The sequence below is a fragment of the Ursus maritimus genome, unplaced genomic scaffold (genome assembly GCF_017311325.1).
Source record: "Ursus maritimus isolate PB19 unplaced genomic scaffold, ASM1731132v1 scaffold_22, whole genome shotgun sequence".
NCBI classification, from domain to species: domain Eukaryota; kingdom Metazoa; phylum Chordata; class Mammalia; order Carnivora; family Ursidae; genus Ursus; species Ursus maritimus.
This window is the reverse complement of record NW_024424675.1, coordinates 37,299,005-37,311,046: the sequence shown is the minus strand read 5'-3', so window position 1 is coordinate 37,311,046 and position 12,042 is coordinate 37,299,005. Positions and strand designations below refer to the sequence as shown.

At 57.3% G+C, this 12,042-nt stretch overlaps 1 protein-coding gene across 4 annotated transcripts in view; it reads left to right on the top strand.

Annotated features, from left to right (window-relative positions):
• RIPOR3 (RIPOR family member 3) overlaps positions 1-12,042 on the top strand; it is a 73,925-nt gene that overhangs the window by 46,546 nt on the left and 15,337 nt on the right. For all 4 annotated transcript variants that reach the window (XM_040638467.1, XM_040638466.1, XM_040638465.1 and 1 more), the window contains 5 exons: positions 5,974-6,120; positions 9,151-9,229; positions 10,754-10,777; positions 11,095-11,148; positions 11,817-11,966. In XM_040638467.1, coding sequence (XP_040494401.1) covers positions 5,974-6,120; positions 9,151-9,229; positions 10,754-10,777; positions 11,095-11,148; positions 11,817-11,966 — 454 coding nt within the window. The remainder of the gene's footprint in view (positions 1-5,973; positions 6,121-9,150; positions 9,230-10,753; positions 10,778-11,094; positions 11,149-11,816; positions 11,967-12,042) is intronic.

Here is a 12,042-nt window from a genome sequence, read left to right as displayed (position 1 = left end):
GAGGACAGAGGGGATCTGACCCTGTCCCATGAAGGCTCATTGGCCATCAGCAAGGACAAGATCACGTCCTGCAAGGCCTGCGTCCTGGTTCGAGAAAGGTGACCCTGATGGCCAGACCTCTCCTGGGGGCTCCTTCTCCTGGAGGATCCCCCACTCAGGGAATTCCGGAAAACTCCCAGCCTGGGTGGGTTCTGAGGTCCCTGAGTGACCACCATCTGGCCTCAGTCTCTTCGGCCCCCTTGCCCATGGGTGAGGAAGAAGCTGCCCATGAGGACAGGGAAGCAGCACAGGGAAGTTTTTTGTTTTTTTTTTTTTAAAGATTTTTTTATTTATTTATTCGACAGAGATAGAGACAGCCAGCGAGAGAGGGAACACAAGCAGGGGGAGTGGGAGAGGAAGAAGCAGGCTCATAGCGGAAGAGCCTGATGTGGGGCTCGAACCCAGAACGCCGGGATCACGCCCTGAGCCGAAGGCAGATGCTTAACCGCTGTGCCACCCAGGTGCCCCAGCACAGGGAAGTTTTTAACTTCCTGTCTCTGTCCAACTCCCAGGAGTCTGGACCCTTGGCTCTGCGCCTGGATGGCCTAGATTGGGTTTCAGACCTCACCTTCTGGCCTTATTTCTCAGGTAATCCAACCAGGCTGCAGCACAGCCACATTGCTGAGGCAGGCAGGCAAAAATAACCTCAGATAGGAGAGCAGGAGATCGAGGCTCGTGGATGCCTTTTTTGTCCCCAACCCTCGCCCGTGTCCTGGCACCTGAAACCCCTTTGACTCTGGCCGTGGCTTTTTATTCCATAACCAAAGAATTCACTTGAGGAAGTGATCTATCTGGTGGGGAAATTTTACACTAAGGTGTGAATGATGGCTATTACAAGGCCGTATCTACTACGTATATTATATATTATAACATAAGGCCATATGTAATAAGGTGGGGAGAGGAAGAAGGGGGCCAGGCCCTGATGCTGTCCCATTCTGCCCCAATTCACAGGCATGGCTGCTCTTAACCCCCTCCTGCCACTCCCCAGTCAGGTCAGCTCTCCCCCAGGCCGTCAGGAGGGCACCCCTCTGAGCTAGGAGCCACTGTCCTGGCCACCTTGGGCATCCCGCTGTTGGGATGGCTGGGGCATGTGGGGGTGAAAACTGAGCTATAGCCTTTGATTTTCGAGGCAAGGAGGCTGGAGAAAGAGGAGCGGTGAGGGGTGCAGACTCTGCGGCCAGAGGCAGTCACTGAACCCCTGTTTCCTTGACTGTAGAGAGGGCGACACCTCAGAGGCTTGTGTAAGGACAGGCTAGCCCTCGTGAGGCTTGACCGTTGTGTGTGCCCTGTGCATGTTACTCACCCCCTCTACCCACCCAGTACCACCAGACGCGGGAGAAGAGGTTAGCTTACACCGCCAGCGCCCTGGGTCCTGGTCTGAGACGTGTGCGGTTGGTCCTATAATTGCCCCGTGGCCACTCCCAGTCCCGCCTGCCTCCAGTTCCCACACCTGCAGCAGCTGTGCACCGAAGTGCGTGTCGAGGACCCCAGGCAGAGGGACAGTCCCGGTGGCCTCACGTGAGGGCGGCGGCCACTGGGTGGCACGTGCCTGTCTGGAAGCTTGTCTGGGATGCCAGAGGCTGTTTCATATGGACTGAGTCCTCCCCGAGCTGGTAAAGCATCCGCCCCCAGAGGCTGCTCCCTCCCCCGGCAGCTGGGTCACCAGGCCAGACACGCAGCCTGATTTCGCCACCCGAAGGAGGCACAGGCGTCCAGCACTCAGAGCAGCCACCGCGCCCGCCCTGCGGAACCTCAGACAAGAGCCCTGAACTCAGAGCCTCCCCGGGAGCCAGGTAGATGGAAGCGGGGCCCGGCCAAGGGCACCTACCTCCTGGGGACCGTGGACCCCTGGGAGCTGGCAGGTGAGCAGGGCTCCTTGCCAACCCCGCCTGCCTGTCTGCCTCCCGCCCGCCCGCCGGCCAGGGCCCCTCGCCTGTCTGGAACCCTCCTCCCTGAAGGCAGCAGACCGGCCGTCTCTGCCTGCCCGGAGATGTCCGCTTTGTGCAGGGCCTGTTCCAAGAGGTGGGTGATGTGGCCTCAGGCAGGGTGAGGGCGGAGAGAGCACAGTCCCTTCGCGGCCTCCCAAAGTGTAACTTGACGTATAACGTACGAATAACAGCAAAAGCAGGTAAGGGATGGGCAGTGGGGGTGTACCAGGCTTGGTGCCCAGGGCTGACTGGGGGGCCTTCCCTGTTCACCCCCATGTCATTTTATCATCCTGCTTTTATTTTTGCCCTCAGCACTAAGGACCATCTGGTGTTCATTATCTTACTTAACTCGGACACTTACACAGTGCTTACCCTTTGCCGGGCACCGCTCAAAGCCCTTTCCATTTCTTAACTCACGCGACTCTCACGTAGCCACCCTTTGTCTGGTGCCCATTTTACAGACGAGAAAACTGAGGCACAGAGAGGTTCAATAATTTGGCCAAGGTCACACAGCTTGTAAGTGGGGTTACCATAGAGACCGTGGCATCTAGCTCCAGAGCCTGCGCTGGCTGTCCCATGGTCCCCCGCCCAGCTGGCCTGGCAGCTCACAGACATGGGTTTTGTCTGTTTTGGTCACTGTTTTACCCCCAGCCCCTACAGTGGTGTTTGGTGTGCAGTCAGTGCTCAGGGAATATCTGTTGAATGAAGGACTGTCTCGTGACTGTACCATGGGGTACACACTCTTCTTACCCCCTTTTACACATCGGGAAACTGAGGCCCCAGTATGTTAGGTAATGGTGACCTTGGGCTGGGATTGGAACATGGGCGGCTGACCAGGAGCTTGTGTCTCACGAGACAGTATAGGCTCCCAGGTTGGCGAGGCCCCCGATCCTCCCGGATCCGTCTTTGCGGCAATATCCTCCGGGACCCTGTTGTCAGTGCGCTCAGGCAGGGCCTGGCATCTCTATTTCCAGCTGCTGGTTTGTGATGTGGCTGCACAACCGTGGGTGGGGGGGAGCGCAGCCAGAGGGGAGGCTGGGACGGCTCCTCTCTCTGGAGTCAGCAGCAGGTGTATGTGTGTGCACGCGTGTGCGTGTGCACGTGTGCGCACGTGTGTGTGGACCGTGCAGTGTCTGGCTGGGCTGGATCTATAGCCTGGCTGCCTGCTGAGCCTCCTGGGGTGCCTGCGAGCTCCTCTCAGACCTGCCGAGGGAGCTGGAGCTGTGTGCCGCTTGCCCCCTGCCTGGCTCTCCAGACCACAATCCTCCTCTCTTCCTGTGGACCGAGAGCCTTCGAGGGTGGGACCCGGGCCTCTTGGCTCCCATCACAGTGCCTGACTCAAGGAAAGCCCTGCTCTGTGAGTGTTTGAATGAATGCATGAGTCCGGGACCCTTGATCTGAGGTCTCAAAAGTGCAGGAAACTCTACAGGGCTCCCAGGGAGAGAGGCATACCTGGGTTTCCAGCAGGAGGGTGTCCCCCGAGTGGAGCCGATAGTGAATCCCCTCAGACAGTGGTCCTTGGACCAGCAGCATTGGCAGCACCTAGGAACGTGTTAGCAATGCAGATTCTCAGGCCAGACCCGGTGACCCCAAAACTGTGGTCGGAGGAGGGCTCAGTGACCTAAGCCTAGGTCCTCCAGGTGACCCTGAGGACCTGCTCCCAGACGGGTACTTCACCTCCCGGGCTGGGAATCTGCCCAGGTGTGGGTTTGGGTCCCAGCTCTGCCACCTACATGGTCCGGGGCAAGTGACTTCTCTGAGCCTGTTTCCCTAGCTTGCAACGGGGTTAAAATCAGTATTTATATAAAGCCCTTAGCAGGCACGGGAAGCCGTGGACACTCAGAGCGCACCTCTGTCCGTGCACCATCATTATGCTCCCCCGTTGTCGTCCTCGAGGTCTTTGAGGCTGGGGAGCTGACCGTCTACCCATCGTAAGTTCCCCCAGGCAGGGGGGACCCCCATATCCGGCTTCACCCGCATCTTCTTGCCCTGCTTCCATCAATTCTGGCTCCTTGCTGCGCTCCCACCATCACACACAGATTGGATGGCTCCTCTCCTCCCTGGCTCACTCTGTCCCCCGACTCAGAACACCCTCCTGGGGCTGACCCCTCGTCCTGTTCTTCCTTTGAGGTCCAGCTGAGTGCCTTGGGTTCCCGGACGTCTCTGCTCTCTAGTCCCCACGTCACGCTGTATTTCCCTCGTTCCGTTCAGCTCAGGATTGACTGAGCACTACTGTTTTCCAGGCTGTGGGTGCAGGGAATGACACGGATAGGATGTGATGATTCTAACAGTGGCAAACACTTGCCAAGCACCGACTGCCTCCGTTGTGCCAGATGTCTGAGCTGCAGCTCCCCTCTCTGATTCAGGGTCTCCTGTTTCCCATGTAACAGAGAAGTAACTAGGCTCGGGTAATGGCATTATGGTAGAGGTGACGTTCCTTTGACAAAGAAACTCCCCCAAATACAGGGACTTAAATAAGACTGATTATTCTTCCTTGCACCCCTCCCCACCTCCCACTTTCGTGCATGCTCCCCCCCCACCTTTCTCTCTCTCTTTCTCCTCCCCCTCCCCCAACATTTCTCTCTCTCTCCCTGTTCTCCTCCCCCATCCCCGCACCTCCTTAGAGCACAGGTTGAAGCTGGCTCCTTAGCGCACCTGAGAGGAAGACAGGGAGGGAGGAAGTTGGAAAGAAAGGCTAGCCGCTCCTTTAAGAAACTGACCCAGATGTTAGTTTGAGTGTCGTTTCCACCCTTGTTTCTTCCGTGAGAAGGGAGTCTGAAGCCGCACCTGGTGTAGGGGCATCTGGAAAACAGTGTCTTTAGAGGCTGAGCCTTTAGAGGATGGACTGAAGCGCGCCTGGTGGTGAGTGTGTCAGCCGCCCTGGACTTGCACATAGTGGACAAGGCATAGGATCGTAGAACTCTAGAAGGGGCTCCGACGCCCGTGAAACCAGCCCTGTACTGTGACAAGGGTACCCGCACCCTGTACTACTGCAGTCAATCCTGAAACGCTGGTGTATCCCTCAAGGGCTGAGAGACACAGCTGTCACTGCCGGGAGATACCAGGTCTTAGGATCATTCAGTCCGCGCCCCCAACTCCAATAGGCTTAAGCAAAAAGAGAACCAACTGGCTCACGTAACTGAAATTCCATGGGCAGGTCTCGCTTCAGGCATAGCTGGATCCAGGAACTCATAGTCGTGTGGATTTGGCCCACCTCCACCCGCTTCTCCCTGCATTGGTTTCATTCTCCCTACATGATGCAAAGGACATGGCTGGCAGTTCCAGGTGTCTGTGCCCCCTGAATAGCAATGCCAGAAGAAAGAAACCTTTTCTTGCCTGTGACTTTGGAACCAAACTCCAGGCAGGGTTACTGGCCAGACTTGTGTCCCATGCCTCTCCCTGAGCCAGGGGAGTCGAGTCTGTTGACTAACCCAGCCCTGGGACATGTGTTTGCCTCCAGATGCCTGTGTATGTGTGTGCAGCTGTGTGTGTGTGTGTGTGTGTGTGTGTGTGTGTGGTGACTTGTTAGGCTAACTCCCTCCAAACCACTATATGAGTTAAAACCAGTATAAAGAGCAGAGTTAGGGAGGTGCCCCAGAGGACAGCAGAGGTGGTATTTCCAAAGGCAAGGGCCTGGATCCTGGGCAGACAAAGCCAACAGGTGCCCGGCTATGATCTGGCCACCTGACTTGTTTGCCTGTGTAGACAGAGCACACTGAGCAGAAAGCATTGGCCTTTGGGCGGCCTGAATGTATTTCTCACTGTGTTAATTTCTCAGGTCAGGTTCTTTGTCTTTTTTTTATCTTCAAACGCAAGCCCTCATTTTGCAGATGAGGAAACTGAGGCCCGGAGGGTCTTTCCTGAGACCACACAGCTTGGTGGCGATGGGATGGGACTCAGCCAGGCCTCCTGACAGCCTGGGGTTTGACCTCTGATCCCAAAGTACCTGCCCTCTGGGGAGGGCTCTGTCTAAGATCCCTGCTCTGACCCTCCTCCCTTCTCACAGGAAGTCCATCCACGGGAACTCCGTGAGGTCTCGAATGCCTGCAAAAGCCTCCAAGATGTACGGCACGCTGCGGAAGGGGTCTGTCTGCCCGGACCCCAAGCCGCAGCAAGTAAAGAAGATCTTTGAAGCCCTCAAGAGAGGCCTCAAGTAAGGACCCCGTTTGTTGCCCTTAAAATGTGTGTTCTCTGTCCTCACTCGCTTCTCCTCCGGGCCCCTCCCTGAAGAACGCGGTTGCGTCTTATCTGTAAGAGGCCGCATAGGGAGCCAGCTCCTGCCTATTATTTGTGTCCTGGGCGCAGCTCCACACTCGGGCCTGTCCTTGGGCTCTAGGGGCGCAGTGCAGGCTGCTGGAGGACCCTGGTCTCATGGAGCTTATGGCGTAGACGGGAGACAGCAACGAGGGAGGGACACGATCAATAACGTAACTCCCAGCAGCCCTGAGTGCAGTGAGGAAGGTGATGGGGAGGCAGCATGTGGAAGGCCTATCAGACAGAGTGACCGGGGAAACTCACCGAGGAGATCCAGATGGTTGTGTTGGCCTCTGGGAGATAAGCATCCCTGGCAGAGGGAACAGCACAGGCAAAGGCCCTGAGGTAGAAGTGTGTAGGACAGGAGGCCAGGGTGGCTGGATGTGAGTGAAGGAGAGTTGGACTGGTTAGCTGGGCAGAGGCCGGGACAAGAAGATTCAGTCACTCACGCCACATCTTTTGATTGAGGGCTTATGGAGCGCTAGGCACAGGGTGTGGGAGTGAGCAACACACAGAAACCCCTGCTGCCATGGGGCTTCCTAACGGGAGACAGACAGACAATAAACAAAATACAGAGTAAGTCAGGTGGTGGCAAATACCATGGAGGAAAACAAATTAGGGTAAGAAGGCTTGTGGCTGATTTTAAATAAGGGGTTCAAAGAAGTCCTCATTCAGGAGGTGACATTTGAGCAAAAATCTAAAGGGGTGAAGGAGTGAGCCCACCAGATAATGGAAAAAAACATTCTAGGCCAAGGAAGCCACATGTGCAAAGGCCCTGGGGCAGGAGCATGATTAGAACATTAGGAGCTCAGTGAGCAGGCCAGCTTGGGAGCTGAGAGAGGGAGGGAGGGGTGAGGAGGTCTGGGGGATGTTGGGGACCAGATCATGTGGGGCCTTGTGAGCACACAGCATTCACTCTGGGGGAGGGCTGGGAGCCACGGAGGATTCCACGTGGGGGAAGGACGTGATCTGAGTTTGGTTTTAATAAGATCCTTCTGGCTGTATGTGGAGAATGGACTGCAGGGGGCCAGGGCAGAAGAGGGGGGAGGCCGGTGAGAAGGTGACTGCAAGGGCCCAGGCGGGAGACGATAGTGGACTTGGCCAGGTGGCAGCTGGGCGGTCAGGGCACAGGGTCAGTTTCAGGATACATTTTGACGGTGGAACAGAGAGGATTTACCGAGGGAGGGGCTGGGGGTGAAGAGGGATTTGAAAGGAGGTAGTCGGGGCACAAACCTGAGATTCACAGGAGAGGTCAGGGCCCTGGCTTAAGCGTAGTGTTGCCCCAAGAGCAAGTCACATGGAGGGGCTGCTACCAGTAGCCTCTCAAGCCTGGACGCGCAGTTCAGGGTCCTTCTGGCTCCCAGCAGCCACCTGCTGCTGTCCCAGCCCCGCCCCCACCCACCCCTTCTCCACCTGCCGCCCGGCTCTGCTCAAGTCTCTCCCATGGCTCCCTACTGCCCTTGGGAGGGCATTCAGGGTCCTTTCTGACCTTCAACCTTTCTAGACTTTTCTTCTATTATTCACTCCCCATCCTCACCGGTTCCCCCGAATGTGCCATCTCCCTCCATATGCCTGCGCCGTGGCTCTCCTGAGCGGCTCCTGGGCGGTGGGGAGTCTCCGCAGGCTGCCAGTCGCCCATATCCCTGGATCAGCACACATGCACAGTTTCTGAATCAAACGCTGCTCCTTCCCGCTGGGATGCCTGTCCTGCTCTTCGTGCCTCACTAATTAATAATAATAACAGCAGCAGCTGTGGCTCGTTTGGGGCTTTGTACACATCACGTCCTTGAACCCCTGAAGAATGCTACCAGAGAATCTCCTAACCTCCTCCCCTCCTCAGGAGAGGAAACTGAGTCCCAAAGTTGGAAGCAACTTGTCCAGGGTCCCACAGCCAGGAAGCAGGGAGTGGGGTTCCAGGGCCAGTGCCCACCTGCCCTCTGTTCCCCCCTCCTCCTGGGGTTAAGGGTAAATGTCGCCTCCCTCACTTGCCAGGTCCTGACTCCTGCCCAGGGGGCATCTGTCGCCCTCCGCCCACGATGCACACTGCATGCCCGGCCCAGTGCTGGTGCGGAGTGGGAGCTGGGGTGTATGCCTGAGCCTATCTTTAAGCGGCTCATCTCTCAGGACTGCTTCTGCTGAGTCCTAAGGACCACACATTTGGGACTTGTCTGGGCTCACTCAACAGCATCCCCTTCTACCCGGGGAGCCCAACCCCTAAGTGAGCAGTGGCCTGGCAGATGGTGGTGTAAGTGGGCCCAGAGAGGGTGAGTCCCCTTCCTGGGGTGGTCCAGTAAATCTGTGATGAAGCAGGATGGGGCCTCACCCTGGCCCCCAAGTCCAGACCTCAGGTTTTAGGTCTAAGGCGCTTTAGCTGGAAAAGAACATGAAAGGTCCCCTCCAGGCCCACAGCGTTCTCTGTGCTTCCCAGGATGGGTCTTCCAGCCCCTCTCTGGTCTTTGGTCCTAAACATGTAGACAGCAGGATGGCCTGCCTTTGTCGGTGAGGGAGGCGTGCTCTTGCTGACCTCCGCATGGGCTGGGGCGAAGAGAATGGAGATGACTGCCTGGTTTAGATCTGGGTTCGGCCTCTTCCCTGCTGTGACTCTGGGCGGAGTTACTTGCCAATTTTGAGGGTCAGTTTGCCCATCTCTAAAATGGGTATAATAACAGTAAAACCTGCTTGTGCGGCTATTTGGTGAATTAATGGAGAGATTGTGCCCTCAGCATGTGGGGTCTGGAGCCTGACCGAGCTGGGGCCAGGCTTCCAGTGGGCGGAATGGCTCTGCCCCTAGGACCGCTGACCCCGCTGAGAACCACCGCCGTTCCTGCTGGCAGCTGTGGCTGCCTCCACTCCAGAACACTGGTCATCTGGCAGTTTCTTTTCCTTTTCTTGTTCCTTGGCAAACTCCTCTTCCTCGTTGTCCTCGCAGGGAGTATCTGTGCGTCCAGCAGGCCGAGCTGGACTACCTGTCAGGTCGCCACAAGGACACCCGCAGGAATTCAAGGCTGGTGAGACCTCTCCCTGCCCCTTCCCACCCAAGCAGCCTTGGTGGGGTGCAAAAATGGACTCTCCCTCACCCCCCTGCCCACATCAAGGGTGTAAATCTCAGTCTCAGAGCTCAGAGGCCTAAGGAATGGACTGTTTTATTTTGGGATGAACTCACCTCACTTGGCCCCTGAGAGATCTAACCTCACAGACAGTTAGAAACTTCTACCCTCCTTCCCCCTACTCTCCTGCCCCCCCTCCCCCTCCCCCTCATGGTCCAGCACTTCACCTCCACTCTGGCTCTAGAAGTAACCGTACGGTAGGCCAGTGTATGAAGGCTCCTGCGGTCTAGCTGCTCCCATTTCATAGGTGGGCACGCGGAGGTGTGGGAAGGGGTGGCCACGCTGGGGACCTGGGGTCCTGTCTCCCTGGATGCTGCCGCTTCTCAGCTTCCTGTGCAGTTTTTCTTCCTTCCAGGAAAAGGCTTGAGAACTTTCTTATTTCTCTATAGCTTACGTGGAGTCTTAATTTCACAAGTGCACACGTACAATTTCTTATAAATGCATATGTGGGAAAACAGACACTTTAGGGGGGATTTAACCCACCTTTCCTTTTGCTTGACACCCCCTCCTCCCCAGTCTTCAGTGTCCCACCCTATTTAACCCCTGAGGACAATCTAGCATTTCTCTTTCCCTATTTTTCTCCCTGGTCACATAAACACACAAACACGGACAGAAGGTTTCGGTCAACAGTCGTCTTAGAAAGATGAAGTTGCAACTTACCACTGTCGCACGTCCCGCTCTCTCTCTAGCGAATCTCTGACTTCGTGGAAAATCCTCCCGGGTCAGGCAGGGTGATTCAAGCTACGTGGGCAACCGACGGCCCGTTTGGAAATAGTTTCTCTGCACGCAGCCGCGGCTGACACTGCCGTGCTGTGCGTGGCTGCGTGCAGACCACGCGGCAGAGACCACGTGGCCCCCAAGGCCAAAAGTAGTTACTCTCTGGCCCTTCATACGGTCTGCCCAGTTGATATGTTCTTTTCGTTGGCTGCCCCCTGGCCCCTGGCGTGGCTGGACCCGTCTGGATCTGCATTTTCCCAAGCCTGAACCCCTCCCTGGGGTGGGGGTACCCTCCCTCAGTTCTTCTGGCCAAAATCACCCCTTAAACAATCAGACCGCAACGGTCCCCATTTTGTTGAGGGCTTACCTCGTCCTTGTCATGGCAACCCTATGGGGCGGGTGTATGTGCAATGGCCACCCCATTTTACACAAGGAGACAGAGGCTCAGAGATGTGGGGTAACTGGCCTGGGACACACAGCTGGGAAACAGAGTCAGGCTGAGAATGGCCTCAACCCAGAGCGCACGTGTGTATCGCTCTTCCCCCGGGGTTCTGGACCAGGCCACTGACTGCAGGCCGCGCAGGAGGGCATGGCTGCTGGCTTTCTGTCACCTGAGTTCAGGTGCCCCTGGGATGTAGCCTCATGGGTCTCGGAGGAGCACCTGGAGCCCTAATACCCCGTTCCTCCCCGCCTTCTTCTCCCTCACAGGCTTTCTATTATGACTTGGACAAGGTGAGTGTGACTTTTTGTCTGCAGAGCCGTAAGTGGGCCAGGGCTGGGCCCTGCTGGGAGAGGGACCAATGTCGTTGCTCGCATTTCGTCCCTCGGGCCATCCTGCAGGAGGGATACCTGGGTTTCCTCCCTACTTTACAAATGGGGGAAAAGGTTCAATGATGCGTTCAATGATGAGCCTTTCTTGAGGATGGTGAGGGGCTGGCCCGGCTTCGAGCCAAGTTCTGTGTGTTAGGACCTGGAGGAGGGGGCTGGGGCTGGGGGCTGGGGGGTGGCCCAGGCTACTTTTAAAGCACCTTCTGTGTTTCCGGGAGAAGCAAACACGCTCTGTGGAAAGGCACATCCGGAAGATGGAGTTTCACATCAGCAAGGTCAGCCTGCCTCCCGGAGGTCACGGGTAGGGCAGGGGCGTGCTGGAGCGCCTGGGGGTTAGCAGGGGAGAGGCTGAGGAGGAGCAGGGACTGCAGGGGCTCGGCCCTGAGGTGGGAGTCGGGGGAGGGGGCGCTGGGGTCCCCAGGAGTGTGGGGTTTAAATGGAAAGACCTCATGCTCCATCTTATAGGGCGAGAAGGCAGAGTCCAACCAGCCCATTGTAGAGATGGGAGAGTAGAGGCCCAGAGAGGGACAAGGATGGGCCCAAGGTCACAGAGCAAGTCCTTTAAGCTTTATACTCTGCCAGCTCTTCCACGACCTCGCTTTGCTCTCCTGGTGGCCCAGGGGCTGGGCAGGGTGTCACAAACCCACCTCCCCTGTTTTACAGCCCAAAAGTTGGGCAGGGAGAGGGGAAGTGATGCGTGCACCCATGCAGTTCACTAGTGTTTACCGCGTGCTGTGTGTCGGCTGCTGCCAGGCGCTGGGGATACAGAGCGGATGAGCAATGTGGTCCCTGACCCGGGCTCGCGTTCATGGGGACCCAGGACCGCTAGCCCAGTAGCGCAGGGCTGTGTGGCCGCTCGTGGGGGTGAGCATGTCAGGCAGGCCTGGGGCCCTGAGCCTCGGCACGGACAGCGTCCACCAGCACGCGCGTGCGGCCTCTGCAGGTGGAGGAACTCTTCGAGGGTTACTGTCTCCAGTGCCGCCTGCGGGACGGTGCCTCCAACATGCAGAGAGCCTTCTCCAGGTGCCCGCCCAGCCGCGCCTCCCGAGAGAGCCTGCAGGAGCTGGGCCGCAGCCTGCAGGAGTGCACCGAGGTGGGTGGGCAGTGGGGGCCGCGGAGGGCAGCCTGTGCGGGGCGGGGGGGGGGGGCGCTGGAACCCGAGGAAGCAT